The 20,062-nt window shown below is 39.0% G+C and overlaps 1 protein-coding gene across 5 annotated transcripts in view; it reads left to right on the top strand.

The window, feature by feature from the left end:
* RNF111 (ring finger protein 111) overlaps window positions 1–20,062 on the top strand; it is a 149,393-nt gene that overhangs the window by 114,856 nt on the left and 14,475 nt on the right. For all 5 annotated transcript variants that reach the window (XM_004709456.3, XM_004709457.3, XM_045286510.1 and 2 more), the window contains 3 exons: window positions 4,410–4,729; window positions 15,223–15,481; window positions 19,611–19,959. In XM_004709456.3, the coding sequence (XP_004709513.2) occupies window positions 4,410–4,729; window positions 15,223–15,481; window positions 19,611–19,959 (928 nt within the window). The remainder of the gene's footprint in view (window positions 1–4,409; window positions 4,730–15,222; window positions 15,482–19,610; window positions 19,960–20,062) is intronic.

Consider the following 20,062-nt stretch of genomic DNA (forward strand, 5'->3'; position numbering starts at 1 on the left):
ATCCTTCAGATTGTTCATCCAGCCTGTTTTATTTAGACAGGCCTGCGGAGATAATAACATGCACAAACACAAGACAGAGCAAAACCAAGCAATAAAATAAAACAAAACAGCAACACCAACAAGCCAATGACAAAAACAAAACAAAGCACAACAACAAGAAAGAAGAGCTTGTAGTTAGTTCAAGGACGGTCTTTAGGTGTGTTTTCCAGTCTCGTCTGGTGGGTCGCCAAGCTCTGGTCCCAAAGTCTATTTTTGGTATTCCCTGGGGACTTCGTTGCTCTGTTCCCCTTATTCTGTTGCATGCCCTTAGTGTTTTGCCTCAGTGTGGTGGGATCAGATCAGGTGGAATTCCCAAACTGTGTCTCCAGTGTTGTTCCCTGTGGGGCTATGGGTCAGTGAGGGCTGGCTTTATGGTCTTCTTTGTGGCTTGACTGCTCTGAGCGGGAATATCATCCTCAAGGCTTGGTGGGTCAGGATGTGCTCCACTCTCTCTTCCTGCTCTTTCATTTGTTCCCATGTGCTCTGTTCAGACATGTCTCCCTCCCTGAGCTGCAGCTTCCATGCTGTCCTCTGAAATACATTCTTCTGAGGGGAGGGACAGGTGTTCACATAATTGGGATTCGGGCTAGCCCGTTAGACCTGTCCGCTGGTTCCCTACTCCATGCTGGCATGTTTCATTCATATCTTGTAGCATCAAGTTGAAGTTTGGTCCCTCTTTCACTGTAGACATATAAACAATACCCTCCCCTTGGGTGGGTTAGTGAGGGCTCTCACTTTTTATTGACTCTAGAGGAAGCGCCTTATCACCTTTCATCATCTATGAACCCAGTGTTCCTGGACAATCTGCATGTGTCTTCTTTCACACACTCCATTTCCAGCTCTTGGTTGAACTGAGACCCCTCTCTCTCCTTTTATCTTTTGTAAGATGAAAGGTGATGTAGGGCAGACCCTGGAGAAACTTCTCCTTACTTGGATCAGTGTTGTGATCTTAGTAAGGGTGTTGCATCTCACACATCTAATCCTGTTACAACTGATTGATCCCTCCAGTCCATCTGTGCTTTAGCTCATTCTTCACATATCCTTGGCATTACTCTGATAGTTAGCTCCCTTATTACATGTTCCCTGTATTTGTGCTGTTCTTTCCGTGCATCTTTTTCACCCGAAACCTTTTTCTTGCTTCTGACTCTCTTCCAAATGAACATACAGTATTTTAATGATTTGCCAACAATCTTCACAACCTCATTTCTTCCCAGGGCTCTTTTGTTACTGGCCTATCTCATAACTTTAGAGGATTTACCTCCAAGATTCTGATGACTCCCATATTGTTTGTAGGCTGCTGTTCTTATTTTAAACCTTTATATCCAACTCTTTATTGGATATCGCCACCGGACCATTCTTCACTGAACACAAATTCATTATGTCCAAAACAATTCATTACCCGACCTCCATGTGTTTCTTTACCTCTGCATACAAATAGCTGTATATTCAACTTACTTAGTTCCTATTATTACCACCCATGTGTCAAGTGCTCTTCCAGCCATTGGGAACAAAACAAATATATTTTCTGCCCAGACTGAGCTTAATATGCACGTTCCATTGCATAATAATTGCTCACATTTCTTGAATTTACAGTGTAGGTCAATGGTTTATATTAACTTTTACTTGTGCAGTATCTGTGAAGCAAATTATGTTACTTTTTTTTTTCATTGTAGAGATGAAGTAAGGTCATGTGTTCCAAGTTATATTCTATTAGAGCTTTTAATTTGCATCCTGTAGTTGTGTTGTGTGTGAGAATATTTCAATTCAATACTGTTAAATTAGGGGGCACATGTTTTGTCATAGGTTCCTGACCTGTTTATTATAAGATGTGTAGTAGTATTCCTGACACTACCCATTAAATCCCAGTAGTGCCTCTTCCTTTATAGTTGTAGCAACCAAAAATGTCTCCAGACATCACCAGTTGTCCACTGAGGCAACTTCAGTCTATGCTGTTAGTAGAACACAGTACTTCTGTCATAGTATTAGTGTCTTTATATCCTAAATCACCTCCCTGTTTGATAGTTCTTTGAGGGCCAAAGGTGAAGTCTTCTTTCTGTGTCCACAACGTCAAAATGTGTATGGGTGCGTGCATACCTCTATTCGCTTTTGCTGTTGATGTGAAGTTATCAAGTGCCACATTTTTGGTACATGCTCACCGTTAGTTGCTAGTTGTAAAAGAGCAAAGCCAGGCAATATTTCAGGGTATTTTAAAGGCCAGGACTTTCATCTTTTCTGTGTGTTTTTTTCTGTTCCCTTTTGTAGCTCCTTTTGTATGCCATATCATTATTGTTGTAAGACAGGGTTGGGAAAACTTTTTTTTACCAAGGTATGGAATACCAGCCCCCACAGGGGCGGTTGTATAATTGAAAGGTAAAATCAAAGAGTCATCAGACAAGATAAAGCATGCAAGTGCTCACTTTCGCAGTCATGACTTCCGGAGCCAGGTCCACATACAGAGAGAGAGAACGAATATTTCCAATAGAGGCTTAAGTACTGTCTAGGGGTATGAAAGCCCCCTTTTTACTGGTAACCACATATATAACAAAGTAGGCTGTACCCTAACCCTAAAGGTCACTGAGTACATTGGAGTAATAACCTGGCGCCAGTGCTGGGCTCAGGGTCCAGGTAGTGGCTATCTTCATTGCCTAGAGAACAATAGCACATGTCTGCCCATATTGTTACAGCTGCCAGCTACATAGCAATCAGCCATGTGCTTTGGGAGCCAGGCATGGACTACATAGATGCCTGGTGTTAGCTACTTTAGAAACAACTTGAAAGAAAAATTTTGCCCAGAATTATGAGGGGGAATCCCAGGAGCTACTGTGGGATTGTCATAGGCAGGGCCCTGAATTCTTTATGTACTTGTAATTTAATAGACGTTTCTATTTTTACTTACCTACATAGTTGCCATGGAATTGTTTGAGGAAAATGTTCTGTTTCTTGCATGAGTTGGGAACACTATTCTAAGTCTATTCTAGAACCTTGCATGATACTTTTTCAGTTTTTTGTAGAGAAAAGGATATCTTAGAAATTACTCTAGGCATATGGCAGAGAGCATAATCAGGATCAGATGTTTCACACCTAGAGAGGCAGTTATACTCATTTTACAGGTAAGAAAAAAGTTAGATAACTTTCTGAGAATAACATTCTCAGGCTTCATAGTAGAACCCAGATCCACTTAACTCCATGCTCTTCCCATGGTGCAACACTAAGTCATTAACATATTCTAAGTCACAGTTTCTTTTCTGAATATCAGCTCGTACCCTGTCATCCTCTGCCCAACTTCCTTTAATTATTTCTTAAATCTCTTTGTTTCCAACTTTAGTGCTTAGAGAAAAGGAAAAGATGTTAGAGTGAGAACTATCCAGCTAGGTTCTGAGTTTGGGTGGCCAAGCCTTTAAACAGATGAGATTTTTACGAGTTTTATGTAGAACGATTTTATGGTATTAGGGATATATGGAGCTAATAATAATACCCTTTGCTTTTTATCATGTATGGAATTATTCACATGGTGGTGTTTCTGAGCTTTCAGATGCATTCTTTTTAGTAATTATCTGTTAATGATCTAAGAAAAGGTTAGATATTTATGCTATGATCTGTGACTAATCACTTGTTATAATTTGATTTATGTTGCACTAAACATTAACTTTTTAAAACAGTTTTATTGGCACTTCACCCACATATCATACAATTCAATAACTCAATCATATCAAGGAGAGTTGTACTATCTTTACCACACTAAATTTTTAGAACATTTTCTTCTTCCTTGTACTTATTGTTATTTGTTGTTTTTGGTTTTGTTTCTTTTCTTTTTTTTAAATCGTTTTATTAGGGGCACATACAAATCTTATCATAATCCATACATACATCAATTGTGTAAAGCACATTTGTACATTCATTGCCCTCATCATTCTCAAAACATTTGCTCTCCACTTAAGCCCCTGGCATCAGCTCCTCATTTTCCCCCTCCCTCCCCCCTCCCCCCTCCCTCATGAGCCCTTGATAATTTATAAATTATTATTTTGTCGTTTCTTGCCCTGTCCGACGTCTCACTTCACCCACTTTTCTGTCATCCGTCCCCTCTTTCAGTTCCCTCTTTCCAACCCACTCTCCCGCTACCCTCCCAGTATCGCCACTCACACCACTGTTTCAAACATTAACTTCTTAAAGAACTTTCACTTTTTGGATAATGCCCAGTTATATGCTATATATGCTTAGAATATGACATTCAGAGCCAATTTTATTTACAGAGATTTGAATTTGTTAAGCCATTCTTAATGATCTCTTTACTTTTTATTTATATATAACACCTATTTTAATATAGCCATATGATAAATTGGTTTTTTTTCTGCCTATTTTTCTGTTCCAAGATGACTCAAGGAGAACTGCATCTAGTGCTGTAACAGAAAGTGGCCCTCCTGCAATGCCAAGGTTACCCTCCTGCTGTCCTCAGCACTCTCCATGTGGAGGATCTTCACAGAACCATCATGCATTAGGACATCCACACACAAGTTGCTTTCAGCAGCATGGGCACCACTTGCAACACCATCACCATCACCACCATACTCCTCATCCAGCTGTCCCAGTTTCTCCCTCCTTCACGGATCCTACTTGCCTTGTGGAGAGACCTCCACAAGTACAAGCGCCTTGTGGAGCAAATAGTAGTTCTGGAAGCAGCTACCATGACCAGGTATGTGGAGTTTGGTTAGTTTCTATGTGTGGTTTTAATTGTAGTGGGACAAAAATGATACATTTTATACATGTTATGACTTACCGTTTGGTTGCTCACTGTTAATACTTTACAGGTTGACCTTCTGTGATTCCAAACAGAACTTTCTAGGATTTTCAGGTGGTCTCAATTATTGCAGTTAGTTGAAGAGATGAGATCAGAGTTAAATTAAAAATGCTACTTAATCAGAAAAACCACATTTTTTAATGTTAGAGTGGTTTTGACGGTTTTAATCAGAAACGGGTTAATCTGAAGTTTACCAAAAAATGATTAAGCACTCAGTGTCAACCTAATTCAGTCAAAAGCAGAAAATTCTCCCACTTTCTCCTCTACTTACCTTTTATTCTAGAACTCTACTCAGCAAGAAACAGGCAGCTTTCTCAGTTTCAAAACTTCTAGTTTCTAAAGAGCAGATGAAGATGAGATTTTTTATTTGTCATGAAAGGTTTGTTTTGCAAATCAAATGAGTGGACAACTGAAATGCCATCAAAAGGACCATTCTCAAAGCAAAAAGGTTGCCATTGCCAGTGGTGTGAGTGGCGAAACAGGGAGGGTAGAGGGAGAGTGGGTAGGAAAGAGGGAACCGGTTACAATAATCTATATGTGACCTCCTCCCTGGGGGACGGACAACAGAAAAGTGGGTGAAGGGAGACGTCGGACAGGGCAAGATATGACAAAATAATAATTTATAAACTATCAAGGGCTCTTGAGGGAGGGGAGCGGGGAGGGAGGGGGAAAATGAGGACCTAATGCGGGGGGTTTAAGTGGAGAGGAAATGTTTTGAGAATGATGGGGTCAATGAATGTACAAATGCGCTTTACCCAATTGATGTGTGTATGGATTGTGATAAGAGTTGTATGAGCCCCTAATAAAATGACTTAAAAAAAAAAGTTGCCATTCTTAAAGTTCAAAGGTTGCCAATGAGTCAGTTTTAACAAAGGATGACTCTGTGTGTGCCAGACTAGAACTGTGTTACATAGTTGTTTCAGTGTTGGTACTTTAAAAATAGGTCACGAGACCTTTCTTTTGAGGCTCCTTGGATGGACTCAAACCCCCACCAACATTTTGATTAGGAGCCTAGAATGTTAACTGTACCATCCCGTGGTTTTTAATTAGTATTAGCTTGAGATGTCTAGTAATATTAAAGTATTATATAAAGTTCATGCTTCTTTGAAAGAAATTATGTTGGCTATACATGCATGCTATTTTGACTTTTGATATGTCAACCCTTTACATAATTATTTAGGAACATGAGTACTATGCACTATAAAAATCAAAAGAGGGGTGGGTAAGGGGAAGGTGCGGGGAAGAAGGGGAAATCAGTCACAATGATCTACATAACCTCCTCCTTGGGGGATGGACAACAGAAAAGTGGGTGAAGAGTGACAGCGGTCAGTGTAAGACATGAAGATATTTAAATTATCAAGGTTCATGAGGGAGGGTGGGAAGGGGGGAAATGAGCTTAGCTCAATTAGAAAGAAAATGTTTTTTTTTCTTAATGAAAGCAAATGTTTTGAAAACAATGTTGGCAACACAGTACAAATGTGTTTGAAACAATGTATGGATATATGGATTGTGATAAGAGCTGTACGAGCCCCCAATAAAATGATTTTTAAAAAAGATATGAAAACAATAGTAATTTATAATTTATCAAGGATTCACAAGGGTGGCAGAGTGAGAGAGGGAGAGAAAAAAGAGGAGCTGATACCAAGGGCTCAAGTAGAAGGAAAGTGTTTTGAAATGATGACAACATTTGTACAAATGTTCTTGATGAAATTGATGTATGTATGGATTCTTATAAGAGTTGTAAGAGCCCCCAATAACATGGTTTATTAAAAAAAACCAAGAGGTAATATCAGGGAAATATAAGTTGGACATAATATATGTTAGAAAATATTTAAAATCCGAATTAAATTACTGAGTAACCACTTTTGCTTATCAGGGACTTTTCATAAAGTCTTGCTTTATCCTCTCTTTTTTTCTTCAAAATCTTTTGATAATTATCTCCGATAGGCGTGACAAGTTAAAAAACACTAAGAAAAAATATTGTTGCTATTAAAAGGCTTTAATAGAAAGTCCACTACTTGTCTGTCGTATTTAGTTGTACTTTAGTGGCCTGTGTGATGCTGGAAGCTATGTCATTGGTATTCAAATATCAGCTGGGCCACCCAAAGTGAATAGGTTTGAGCAGAACTTCCAGACTGAAGAACAGACTACGGAGAAGGAATAGGTTGTTCACTTTCAAGATCTTGGTTCCTGAAAACCTATGGACAGACAGCATAGGAACATTAGAGGTGGTGCCAGATGTGCCCCTTTCAGTTGAGAAGGCGCTCAAAATAGGACTTGAGGAAGAGCTGCCTCCTCTTCGTAGACTCAACTATAATGATGGGAACGGAAAAAGCCTGTGAAAGCAAAGCTTTTGGGGCCTTCATGTGCTGATAGGACATGGCTAAAAATGAGAAGAAACAGCTCAAAAATCCATTAATTAGAACATGGAATGTATAAAATATGAGTCTAGGAAAATTGGAAAGATCAATATCCTAGATGCTAATGAACTGAAATGTACTGGTCTTAGTCCTTTTGAAACAGAATGTCATTTTGCTCTGCTGGAATGGCGCAATCAAGAGTTACGATGTTGCATTCATCATCAAAAGGACGTGTGAAGAGCTGTCTTTGAAGTACAGTGCTGCCTGTGATAGGATTTTGTGTATCTCTCTCTATTAACGGAAACCCAGTCAGTACAACTAGCACTCAAATTTATGCACCAGCCATGAAAACTGGTGGTGAAGAAATCCTACCAGCATATCAGTATGAAATTGACAAATGTGCACTCGATGCATTAATAATGATTGGCAATTAGTATGCAAAAGTTGGAAACAAAGAGGAAGGATCAGTAGTTGGAAAATATAGACGTGGTGATAGAAACAAAGCCAGAGGTTGCATGTTAGGTTTTGCAAGTTGAAGAACTTCCTTCTTCATGGAAAATATATTTTTCAACAACACAAATGTTTATTATGCATGTGGGCTTTTCCAGATGGATAGTATCTGTGGGAAGAGATGATGGAGAAACTCATCATTACCAGTGGAAATGAGGACGGGCTGTCTGTAAAACAAACTCAATTTCTCACATGTAAGTTCAGGTTGAAGCTGAAGAAAACTAGAACAGGACCATGAGAGCCAATCTATGACCTTGAGTCTACCAACAACCTGGATAAAAGCTCAAGAATAGATTGCTGCACTGAAAAGTAATGACAGAAGGGCTGATGAGCTGTGGATAGTACCAAGAACCTCAGTCATGATAAAAATCAAAGGACAGGAATGACAGAAAAAATCAAAATGGATTTCAGAAGAGACCGTGAAACTTGCTCTGAGTCGTAGAGTAGCTAAGGCAAATGGAAGAATGATGAATTCAAGAGTTGAACTGAAGACTTCAAAGGGTAGCTTGAGAAGACAAAGCAGTAAAATATTATAATGACGTGTGCACAGGTAGAAGACCAAAAGGAAGAGCACGCTGAGCACATTCTTACACTGAAAGAACCAAAGGAAGAAACCCAAGCCGGGAGTTGAGACATGGACAGGTCCTGTGGGTGAAAGAGCGAATGATGCAGGGAGCGTCAGAAGAAAATGGACTACACAGAGTCTCTGTTCCAGAAGAACTAGTTGATACTCCACCATATCTGCAAGTAAGATGTAAGCAAGGACCCATGGTACCGAAGGAAGTAGCCCAGGCTATACTGAAAGCATTAGCTTTGAACAAGGATCCAGGAATTGATGGAATCCTAATGGAAATGTTTCAACGAGCTAAGGCACTGGAGAAGAACTGGAAGCGCTCACTCATCTAAGCCAGAAAATTTGGAAGACAGCTATGTGGTCAGCTGACTAAAAGAAATGATACAAGGGAGTGCCCCCCCCAAAAAAAAAAACAAAACAAAAAAAAAAACAAACGAAATCCCCCCCAACCCCCCTCCCCCCAAGGTTTTAAATTAATTTTTAATTTTTGAAAAAAAAACCTTATCTCCTTCAAAGTATTCTCCTTTACACCTGGTACATCTTCGATTCCATTCTTGGAAACATTTTTCAGACTCATCTGTTTGGATGGTTGACAGCACCCCCTTTATTATTTTCTTCACCTCTTCTAAATTGTCAAATTGCTGCCCTTTCATGTCCCCCTTCATTCGTGGGAGCAAAAAGAAGTTACATAGAGCAAGGTCAGGTGAGTCAGTGATAGATACCTGTGTGAGCAGGTGACCTCCTCATACTGCTACAACTGTTGTTGGCTGATCTTCAGTCAAATTTTATTTTATTGTGATATTAATAAAACTGTTCTATTGTTAGGTCGCCTTTCTTTGGAATGAGTACACATTCTGTTAGGTCGCCTTTCTTTGGAATGAGTACAAATATGAGGGTACCAAAAAAAATAAACAACCAAACACCCAAAACAAAAAAACCTCCACTAGGTGGAGTTTTCATAGTATGCATTTTCCCCAGCAAGCGAACATTGAGCAACTTGCTCTGAGTTTGCGCACCCAGTGGTGTCGCCTAGGAAAGTTCTCTCTGGTTAAAGTGAATTTTTTCATAAAAGCAGTTTCACTCTAAGCTTGTTTTTTGTGATGACCAATTTAAGAGAACAGTGTGCAGCTATGAAATTTTGTTTCCTACTCGGGGAAACATGCTGCAGAAACTGTTGTAATGTTGAACACAGCTTACAAGGATAGTGTTCTGGGGAAAACTTAAATGTACGTGTGGTTTTCTTGTTTCAAAAAAGGCGAAATGTTGATTGATGACAAACCTTCTTCTGGACGTCTGTCAACTTCCAAAATGGATGAAAATGTCTACTCATAGTGCATGTGGAGTTTGTTCCACCAGGTTAGACTGTTAATCAAGCCTTTTTTTTAGAGGTTCTAAAATGGTTGCATGACAGTGTGTGCCAAAGAAGGGCCTGATAGGGGCCAGATGGTTGCCACCGTGGCAATGCACCTGCTCATGCAGCCATTTCAGTGTACAAGTTTTGGGCAAAAAACAGCATGTCTCTTTTATCCTGCACACCTTCCTCACCTGACCTCACTCCATGAGATGTCTTTTTCTTTCCGTGAATGAAGGAAACGTGAAAGGACAGCAATGTGACAATGTAGAACAGGTGAAGAAAAAGAAAGGAGGGAGGTGCTGTCAGGGCTCCAAGCAGATCACTTTGAAATTGTTTCCAAGAACGGAATTGCAAATTTGGCAAATGTATTAAGGGTGAGGGAGAGTACTTTGAAGGTGGTAAGGTTGTTTTGTGAAAAAAAACCTTAATACATGGCTTTAGAAAAATGTGGTTCTTTTGGCGGGGGATGGGGGTATTGCCTTGTGTATTGACAAGTGACTGCAAGAGGTTCAGGCCAGATTCAGAAGAGGATGTGAAACAAATGGTAACACTGCATTGATACATCGGATGGTGTAAGATATGAAAAAAATACATATATAATTAAGAGTTAAAGAGGGTGGCAGGGGAGGGAATAAAGAGGAGCAGATATCAAAGGTCTCAAGTAGGAAGAAAATGTTTTGAAAATGATGGCAGCATCTATGCAAATTTGCTTGATATAATTGATTTCTGGATTCTTATGCTATCTGTAAGAACCTCCAATAAAGTGAATAATAATAATAAAAGATAACACTCCAGATATCAGACGAATCTTGGCTGAAAGCAGAGAATACCAGAAAGATACTACTTGTGTTTTGCTGACCATACTGAAGCATTCAAATGTGTATATCGCAACGAACTATGGATAGTCTTAAGAAGAATGGAAATTCCAGAACACTTATTATGCTCCTGAGAAATCTGTACACGATTCAAGAGGCAGTTGTGAGAACAGAACAAGGCAAAACTGCATGGCTTAAAATCAGGAAGGGCATATGACAGGGTTGTGGCCTTTCACCATACTTACTCAAGCTGCATGCTAAGCAAACCAGATGCTCTATTATATGCAGAACATTGGCATCAGGCTTGAGGAAGGCTTAACAACATGTAATATGCAGATGACACTACCTTGCTTGCTGAGAGTGGGGAGGACTTGAGGCATTTGCTAATGAAAATGAAGATCAGGGATTGCAGCCCGCAGTTGGATTACAACTCCATATAAAGAAGACCAAAATTCTACAGCTTGACCAATAGGTAGCATCATGATAAACAGAGAAAAGATAGAAGTTGTAAAGGATTTTGGCTTGCTTGGTTTTAAAATCAGTGCTCATAGAAACAGCAGTCAAGAGTTCTAATGACATAAGATCTCTTCAACATAATGGAAGAGAAGGGATCTTTCCTTGAAGAGTAAGGTGCATTTGATCCAAGCCATGATATTTTTGGTTGACTTGTATTTATGTGAAAGTTGGACATTGAATTAAGGAAGACTGAAGAATTGATGCATTTGAATTATTGTGTGGGCGAAGAGTGTTGAAGGGGTGTGTGTCCAGGGATTGTCAAAAGAACAAACAAATTGGTCTTGAAAGAAGGACAGCCGGAATGATCCTTAGAGGCAAGGACGGCAAGAGTTAGGGTTAGTCTCACATATTTGGATATAGAATCAGGAGAGACCAGTCTCTGGAGAAGGACATCATGCTTGGTAGAGGGGTAGTGGCAAAGGAAGCTCCTGAACAGAATGGATTGACAACAGTGGCTTCAACAATGGACTCAACCATAGAACAGCTGTGAGCATGGCTCAGGACTGGGTAGTGTTTTGTTCTGTTGTAAATAGCATCACTATGAGTCAAAACCGACTCACTGCACATAACAGCAATAGAAAATACTCTGAAAGAGATTTTACAGGTTTAGGTTTGGGGAGCAATTCTAGGAATAGAAGTGTTGGTTTTCTAGACCTGCTCTAGTGAACGGGAATGGGCAAGCATCACGAGTGGGAAAGCTTCCCATTTCAAGACTGAATGAAAGGCCCTTATTAAAATTACCTTAAAATTTCTTTTGACTGAGTAAAGGAGAGTGTTAAGTTGAGTTTTCTAGAGAAACCAAAATAGCAACACTCATACATTTATATGAGAGAAAGTCATATTCAGAAAGAATTTTCTATTAAGGGAGTGACCCATACTGCAGCAGAGGAGGCAAACCCAGGCCAATTCAAGTCTGTGTATCAGACACTACGATGGAGACTGTCTCAGTGTATGTATCTCCTTGCTGATGAAGAAGATGGCGGAAGGCCACAGGTCAATGGAATCAGTTGAGTGGATCCAAGGCTGGCCACATACTGTATTGGACTGCCTGCCCAATACAAAGGTCCAGACTGGTTGGAATAGAGAGAACACCAGTTTGAGACAGTTTATTTTATAAACTAGAAAACGTCACACCCCCAGGATGTCATCAGGGACTTTATGGAGGAGTTTCTTCTTGCCACATTACCAAAGATTCTGGCCCAGCCACGTTGACACAAAAGCTAACTATCATAAGGGAGTTTATACAAGGGAACTTTATAAAGATTCTGAAAAGCTAGAATTGCATGAGAATATTTTCCATGAGTTTTTAAGGCTCCCCTCTCTCTAATTATGAAAATGTGAATAAGTAGAATGACTTATTTCTACCACATTATTCATTCAAGAATTGTTTTGTTCTTTTGAACCAATACCAATAATAGCGCTAACTCAATTGTATGTGTAACCTTTTCTTCCATCCTGAGTTAACTGTGTGGCTCTCCTTGCGTACTTGTTCACCATTTTGTTGTGGTTTAGGCGAAAGTTTAGAGTGCCGATTAGTTTTCCATCGACTCGTTTCCCATTCTTTGTTTCGTGGTAGTAGTCACAATCCCCTTGATGTAACAGTGCTGTTCCCACTTATTCCTGGGTTCCCTGTTCTTATTTGCTCATCTTTCTGCCAGCTGAACTTCGGGGCAATACTGCCCCTGCCCCCTTTTAAACTTCACTGTGAATTGGCTGAAGGCTTGCAGAGCAGGCTTACGGACTTGTCTCTTGTCTGACTGAGGATCGAGCCTTGTGAGTGAGTTCAGTGTCACATCTGAAGGGCGGCGACGAGGGCTATATATAGTCTGGTTGTTCCCCCATGCTCATTTTGACTAGTCCCGGGGATCATTTTCATGATTTTGAGTTGTGGTCTATATTTTCTCCCACTCAAACCTACTGTTCTTTTTGAAACAATTGATTTTGGTCACAGGATCATGCAGGCTGATTTTCACAAAGTCTTTTAGTCGTTGGATGAATTGTTTCCCTGCATTTTAAATGTCTTCTTTGCCCTTCTTTCCTCTGGACAAGTGGAGACCAGTTGTTGCACTTTAGATGGCCGCTCGAGCCTTTGGAAGTGCAGCTCCCTTGGTCTTGTTGGGGTCATTGTTTAAATGACCATGTTCCTCCAGAGCATCACTGTTCAGCTTTTTAGCCTCTATTTGTTGGTTGAAAAGGGGGTACATGGGAAAGCTTGCCTCCTTTCCTAGGATGTTAATGATCTATTCTGATTGTCAGCTTTTAACGTAAACAACAGGGAAAGTTAGGCCTAAATATAACTTCACAATTTTGCAGTATACCACTGGGTAAGTAAAAAAGTGTTGCTGCTAGGGCTCCAGTTCATATGTGCAGACTTCCTCCAAATGAAATGCTTAAGCCTGTCTCTGCCGTCGGGCTGGCTGCTGGCAGTTCTCTCTGTAATAGGCTTATCTTAAGTTTCATTGAGGCGCCTTAAAAAGTCCAGTCAAAACTGGCTTCCAAGGGGACCCGGTGGACCAGTTCAATTCAAGGTGAAGAGGTCAGTTCAGAAGGCTAGGGCTGCTATTGTTTTGGACTTCAGTGTGGGAAATCTTGATCGCTTTCTTCATAAGATGCAGGATGATTATAAGGCTTTTATATAAAAGAAGTTTAAGAAACAGAAAACTGCACTAGTGATAAAACTCCCAGGAAGATTCTGAGCAAGTTTCCCCCCACTCCCCACTCCCTCCCAAAAAACAGGGCAATGTACCTATTTTTGGGGAAACCTTAACCCCATCTTCCTGGTCTTGCCTCTATAGACTTTTTTGTTCTCCCAACTCAAGGAACATCAAAAGGAACATAATTTTGAGTCCCTCTGGATGCCAAAAATGTTTTGATGTGATGTAAATAAGAGTGCAGAATTTTTTGAGGGGAAGTGTTAGAGAGATAGAAGGAAACACTTGCTTTTAGAACTGTATAGGCCTAGATGGAGGCTATGTTGAGAAACAATAACGTCACATTTTGATAATTTTGTTTAATTAAAGTCTCTCTGATTTTGTAGCAATGCTTTTTGGATTTACTTTTATATTTGTAAGTAAAATTTACCTCATTTGAGAACATGCATTGTATTTACCAATTCAAAATAAGGAATACAGATTCACTTGGTTGTAAGCACATATTACTGGAAAAAGGACTCCATTTTCTTCCTCACAAAGCTGTGCTATTATCCTTCTTTGCTTTTAACATCCAGAGATCCTTTGGTCCTATTGTCCCTGAGCCTGGAGCCCATTAAATGCGCAAAGCCTGTGCTGCTGGGCCGTCTGAGCCGGCTGGCTGACCCATGGCTCTGGCAGATGTTTTCATTATGCTCACCTCCATCCAAGCCGCTAGCTCTTGATACGGAATCGAATCCCCGTGTGGTGTGCTGTATGGAACAGCAAATCTTTATTTTCTTTAACCGAGTACAGCTGTCCTGAGAACTAGAGCAGTTGACAAATATTTATGTTTAAATAAGGAATACAAAAAAAGCACTCCTGTTTCTGTGGTCTCCAATAGAAGGTAAAAGTCTTGCTTAGAAATTTTCACGTTAATTTGGGTGGTTAAAAAATAAAACTGCTGATGGATAGAGATACATCTGGATTGTTCAGTAAATGAACCTTACCTAAAATCACACTGATAATCAAATCAGTGGTTTAATTTTTTTTTTCTTTTAAACCAGTTAAAAAGGGTTTGAGCCAAAACTAGGTCATGATTTCCCTTTCCTTTGCTATCTTGGATGATAGAGACTTTGTGTACAATACTAGAATTTTCACTGAAGATTTGCTGTATTCATTTGAGACGAGTTTTTACCAGGTCCTTAATATTTTCTGTGATGCGATTATATATCTAATGGAGTCCTAGATTATAAATCAGAACTTTTGAGTGAAGAATATGCAAATATACTGTAAAACTTTCTTTGGGATATCTAGATGCTTTAAGAGAAATGGACTTTAAAATAATTTGTTAATTGAAAATTTGCTCCTTGAAGCATCATCATTTACTGAATTCAATAAAATATATTTTAAGTATAAAATCATGATAATTTTGACAATCTAAGACACCATAAGCATTTTCTTATTGCCCAAGAGATCTTCACACTAAGAATTAATTATCCTTTAAAAAATTTTTGTAATTCAAAGATTCTGGTTTTCTAGGTTATATTTGGAATACTTGTATTATATGACACAACGAAATGTTTTCCTCAAACTTTAGAAAGGTAAAACATATGTCCTCTTTAAATATAGCAGGCGTTACCAGTAGACTTGAGCAACAGTGGTATCAGAAGCCATGGAAGTGGTAGTTTTCACGGAGCGTCTGCATTTGATCCCTGCTGCCCTGTGTCGTCTTCCCGAGCTGCAGTTTTTGGCCATCAGGCTACTGCTGCTGCCCCAAGTCAGCCCTTGTCAATCGATGGCTACGGATCAAGCATGGTTGCACAACCTCAGCCCCAGCCCCCGCCACAAGCCTCGCTCTCATCTTGTCGGCACTATATGCCACCACCTTGTAAGTATGCATTTAATTTCACAAAGAAACTAATGGCATAAGTGAAACTTTGTGTGTTCTCCTCTGGAGTAGCAGCGCACCAATTCTAATTCATAGATTTTCTGACTTCACGTGACTTAAGAGTGGAATTAAGTTTCTCCATTTCATCTATTATTTCATTTGTTCTGTGTTTCCCCTAAAATCGGTTATCCAAGGTCAAAAGGGCAGACAGATCATGGTTAAAAGGATCAGGAAAAAAAGTGTTATGTTTGGTCAATTTTACAACCTAACATACACATTTTCATATCTCTGAATTGATTAGCATTAAATATCAGTTTCAATTCCCATCAAAGGAGATTTTCAGGAATTATTCTTTATATGTGTGTGTGTACACACACACACACACACACACACGCGCGCGCGCGCATATATACAAGTGCAACAAGGAAGCAGATGAACTTTGGGCCTCTACTTAAATCTTACCGCAGTACAAATATTGTTTGTTCTAATTGGCATTGTTGACAGAATCATTGAAGACAAAAATGAATGCGTAAGCAAATGTGGTGAAGAAAGCTGATGGTACCCCAGCTATATAGTGTCTGGGGTTTTAAAGGCTTGTAGTTAAACAAGCAGCCATCTAGCAGGGAAGCAACAAAGCCCACATGGAAAAAAAGTACACTAACCTGTGTGATCTTGAAGTTTTGATGGGAAAAAGGTATCAGAAGTTCAAAAACAAGCATCAAAGTTGCTGTGAAGGGGAGACCCAAAATTCACCTGTAGGATAATTGGACAATTCCTCTCAGAAGGGTCACACAGAAGGGATAAAAAAATCCAGGGTGTGGTAGAACACTGATGAATCTCATAACTATCCTCTTGTTCTTTAATATTTCTTCCCCTTTGCTATAATGGTTTTTGTTTTACCTCATTTATGTTCGATTTGCGTATGTTCTTTTCTGTATTTAAAATGGTTCAGTTGATAGATAAGCCCGTCAGAAACAGTAACAGGAGTAATGGTTCCCTGGGGGTAGGGGAATAGATGCGGGGTGGTAGCATTGATGAATGCATAACCCCACTTGATAGGATCAAACAACAGAATTGTATGTGAATGGATATGTTGGATTGTGTAAGGTATTCCCCCACCCTACCCCAAATGCTATAGGGGAAAAAAACAAATGGAGGGCAGGGTCGGGGAGGGACGGGAGGAAGGGGAGCTGATATCAAGGAGTTCAAGAAGAAAGGAAAATGTTTTGAAACTGATTGTGGTAGCAGTTGTATAATACTGCTTGATGTGATTGAACTATGGAATATTTTATTTGTAAGAGCTCCCCAAAAATGATTAAAACTTGGGGGAGGGGAAAGAAACCATCCAAAGAAATTTTCAACTTTTAATAGTTTCTAGGCCTGGTAAAGTGAATTTTGTCTAAGAATTGTTAACCAAAAATTAGGCTATATAGACAAAGTTTTTCCAGTTGTAAATAAATTATTACTGTATATACTCATGTATAAGCTGAGTTTTTTTAGCACATTTTTAATGCAGTTTTTGTGGTAAAATTAGGCGCCTCGGCTGAAATACCGTTTGCCTTATACTTGAGTATATATGGTAATAGTCATGGGTACAGGCAATTAAAATAGAACAAGGCGTGCTTTAAAAAAATTTTTTTTAAAGGCATGCTCTTCTAAGGAAAATTGCATCTATTAGAAAATAGCTGTGCAACATGTACTTGATTTGTTAAATATAAAATGATAAATGGAAACTAGGAATATTTTTATGCACTAAAACAGTTTTAGAATAAATGTCGATGCTATTAAGAAATTATCTTTAATACTGATTACAGGTAAAACATGATTTTTAATTATATGGCTTCTCCCACTCCTAAAACACTTGTTAGATCTAGGTCTTACAGAACACAACTAGAATCAACCCAGATTTGGACAGGGAACCGCTATGGCAAAGCATTTACCTGTAGCCCCAATAAAATGATTTAAAAAAAAGATTGTCCTGAGGTATTCAGGCTCTAAGTGAGCCCATTTCTTTCTTAATGACATACAGTTATACAGTTAGACGTAATGTTTTCCCCAATTATAGAGGTAATTATATATCCTAAAACTTGTTAATTGGTGCATAGTTACAGAATAAGAAGTCAAAAGTCCCTTGTCCTTATATCCCACTTATCTTAATATCTCAAAGGTTTTTACAGCTTTTCTTTTCTCTCTCTCTCTCTCTCTCTCTGTCTGTCTCTCTCTCTCTCTCTCTCTCTCTCTCTCTCACACACACACACACACACACACACACACACACACACGGAGGGACTTAAGTGTCTCTTCAAGGGGTTATACCAATTTTTACTCCTCATTGGGGGAGTATGAGAAGAACGTAGGAAATTTAAATTGTATTCACTTTTTTATAGGGACATTTTGACCCATTACCCTGTGTGTGTGTAATCTACCAAAGCATATATGTATATTTAATAGAATCTATATTCATAAATATATTAAGTAGAGTAGAATATATATGAATATATCCATATTCACATTTTCTATACTTTTCCTTTTTTCCCCTTAGCCATAAGTATATTTTAACTTTGGTTGTGAGATATTTAGAATTTCCTGGAGAAGAAAGCTTGGTTTAGTAGATAGAACACTGACTTTCGAGGGATAGATCTGAGGGACCTCCTAGCTGTCACCGACTTGGTGACTTTGGGCAAGCTATTCAATGTCTGCTACTTAGTAATATATTTTAAAATGGAAATAATTTTTATTGCATAGAAAATGTCAAGCTTTTGTAAATACCTGGTTGTAGAAAGCTGTGAATGACAGATGAAGCCCAAAATCCATTTGTAGGGCCCACACATAGTTTGAGCTTATGGTGAATCCCCTGTGATCATAGACCTGTAGACCAGGATGTGAAAAGCCATTATGCATACTTTAAAATTTAATTTTAAAATGTTGGTGATTGTTATATCTTACACTTTAAATGCTAAATGGCTGTAGAAATATAAGACATTGAAAGGAAACTATGCCAAGAGTTTAAAACAGTGATGCACTTTTGACTCTAGAGGGACTGAGTTTTGTGACTTCTCAAAGGGTAAAAGACTGTTCAAAAAACACATTTTGCAAAATTGGTTTTCAAATTTCTCACAATTTGTATTGAGTCTTATAAAATGTTTCCTTCCCTTAAATCCTTGCTAAGAAAGGTTTCTTTGAGACTATTGTTGAATGAGTTCCTGGTAACATGACTTTGACGTTGGGTGAAAGAATCAACTGAATTGAAAATGGAAGGAAATGTTTCTGTAATGCAACTAGAGAATGGCCACAGCACCATGCAAGACTACCAAGAAAATGCTCCAAATAAAATGAACTTGGCCCCCAAATCCTAGGAGACAAAGATTTATTCACCCAACTCATAACCACTAGCTTCCAACAACCAACCACTTATAAAAGAAGCAGGCTTTATGTATTTATAAGTGAATATGACACAGTTCTCTTATGAACAGAATTTCTCTCAATTAATAATAAGAAAGTGACTAGCCTAATAAGCTAGTGAAATAAGTATATATAGTTATTGAGAGTAAAAGAAAAGTGGTCTTCAAATGTAAGACTTGGCATTGATTTTAGAAATCTGGTGTTAGAGTAGAGGTAATCAGCATTCTCATATACTGTTGAGATGGAAAATTATGGTAGGGGTATTTTTACACCACATACATGATTATAAATTAATTTCTCAGACCCAGAAATTCTTAAGTGATTTTATGCAACCAAAACTGTAAGTAGTGTGTATTCATGTACAGACTTACATTAAAGATGGACAAAAAGAATGAGCACAATAGAGGCCACATGTTTATTTTAGCATTTGGGTTGCTTCCAGTTTTTGCCAATGGGGACTTCTTCAGTAAATTTTGGTACATTCCTTCCTGTAATAGAATGTTGTGAAACTGTGAATGAAGTAAAATTGACATGAGAAGATAACCAAGGTTATTCAAAGAAAACAGGTTGCAAAGCAGATCTGAACAGACTCAAGCACTGATAAAGTATTCATAAAAAGTAAATATGTGTTCATATGTTTCATACGTACAGTAGGAATATGTAGTAGTGCTTTCTTAATTGCACGATGCGGGGCCTAACTAACATTGTTTAAATGTCTTCCTTACAGACGCGTCTTTGACAAGACCACTTCATCATCAAACCTCTGCCTGCCCCCACTCTCATGGAAATCCCCCTCCTCAGACTCAGCCTCCACCTCAAGTGGATTATGTTATTCCTCACCCTGTACATGCTTTCCATTCTCAAATATCTTCTCATGCAACATCTCACCCTGTGGCACCTCCACCCCCAACTCATTTACCCAGCGCAGCCACACCAATTCCTCCACACCTTCCTCCTCCTCACCAGCCAATTTCGCACCATATCCCAACTGCCGCGCCTCCAGCACAGAGACTGCATCCTCATGAAGTGATGCAGAGGATGGAAGTTCAAAGGAGGAGAATGATGCAGCATCCAACGTATGTTTTGTTTTGAAAAACAAAATTGTGCTTAAACCCTCCTCCTATTTCCATTACTCTTTAAAACTATAAAATCATTTGGCACAACGTACCTATATTAGAT

The sequence above is a fragment of the Echinops telfairi genome, unplaced genomic scaffold, assembly GCF_000313985.2.
Source record: "Echinops telfairi isolate 266 unplaced genomic scaffold, ASM31398v2 ScPeMD7_8;HRSCAF=38, whole genome shotgun sequence".
Lineage (NCBI taxonomy): Eukaryota > Metazoa > Chordata > Mammalia > Afrosoricida > Tenrecidae > Echinops > Echinops telfairi.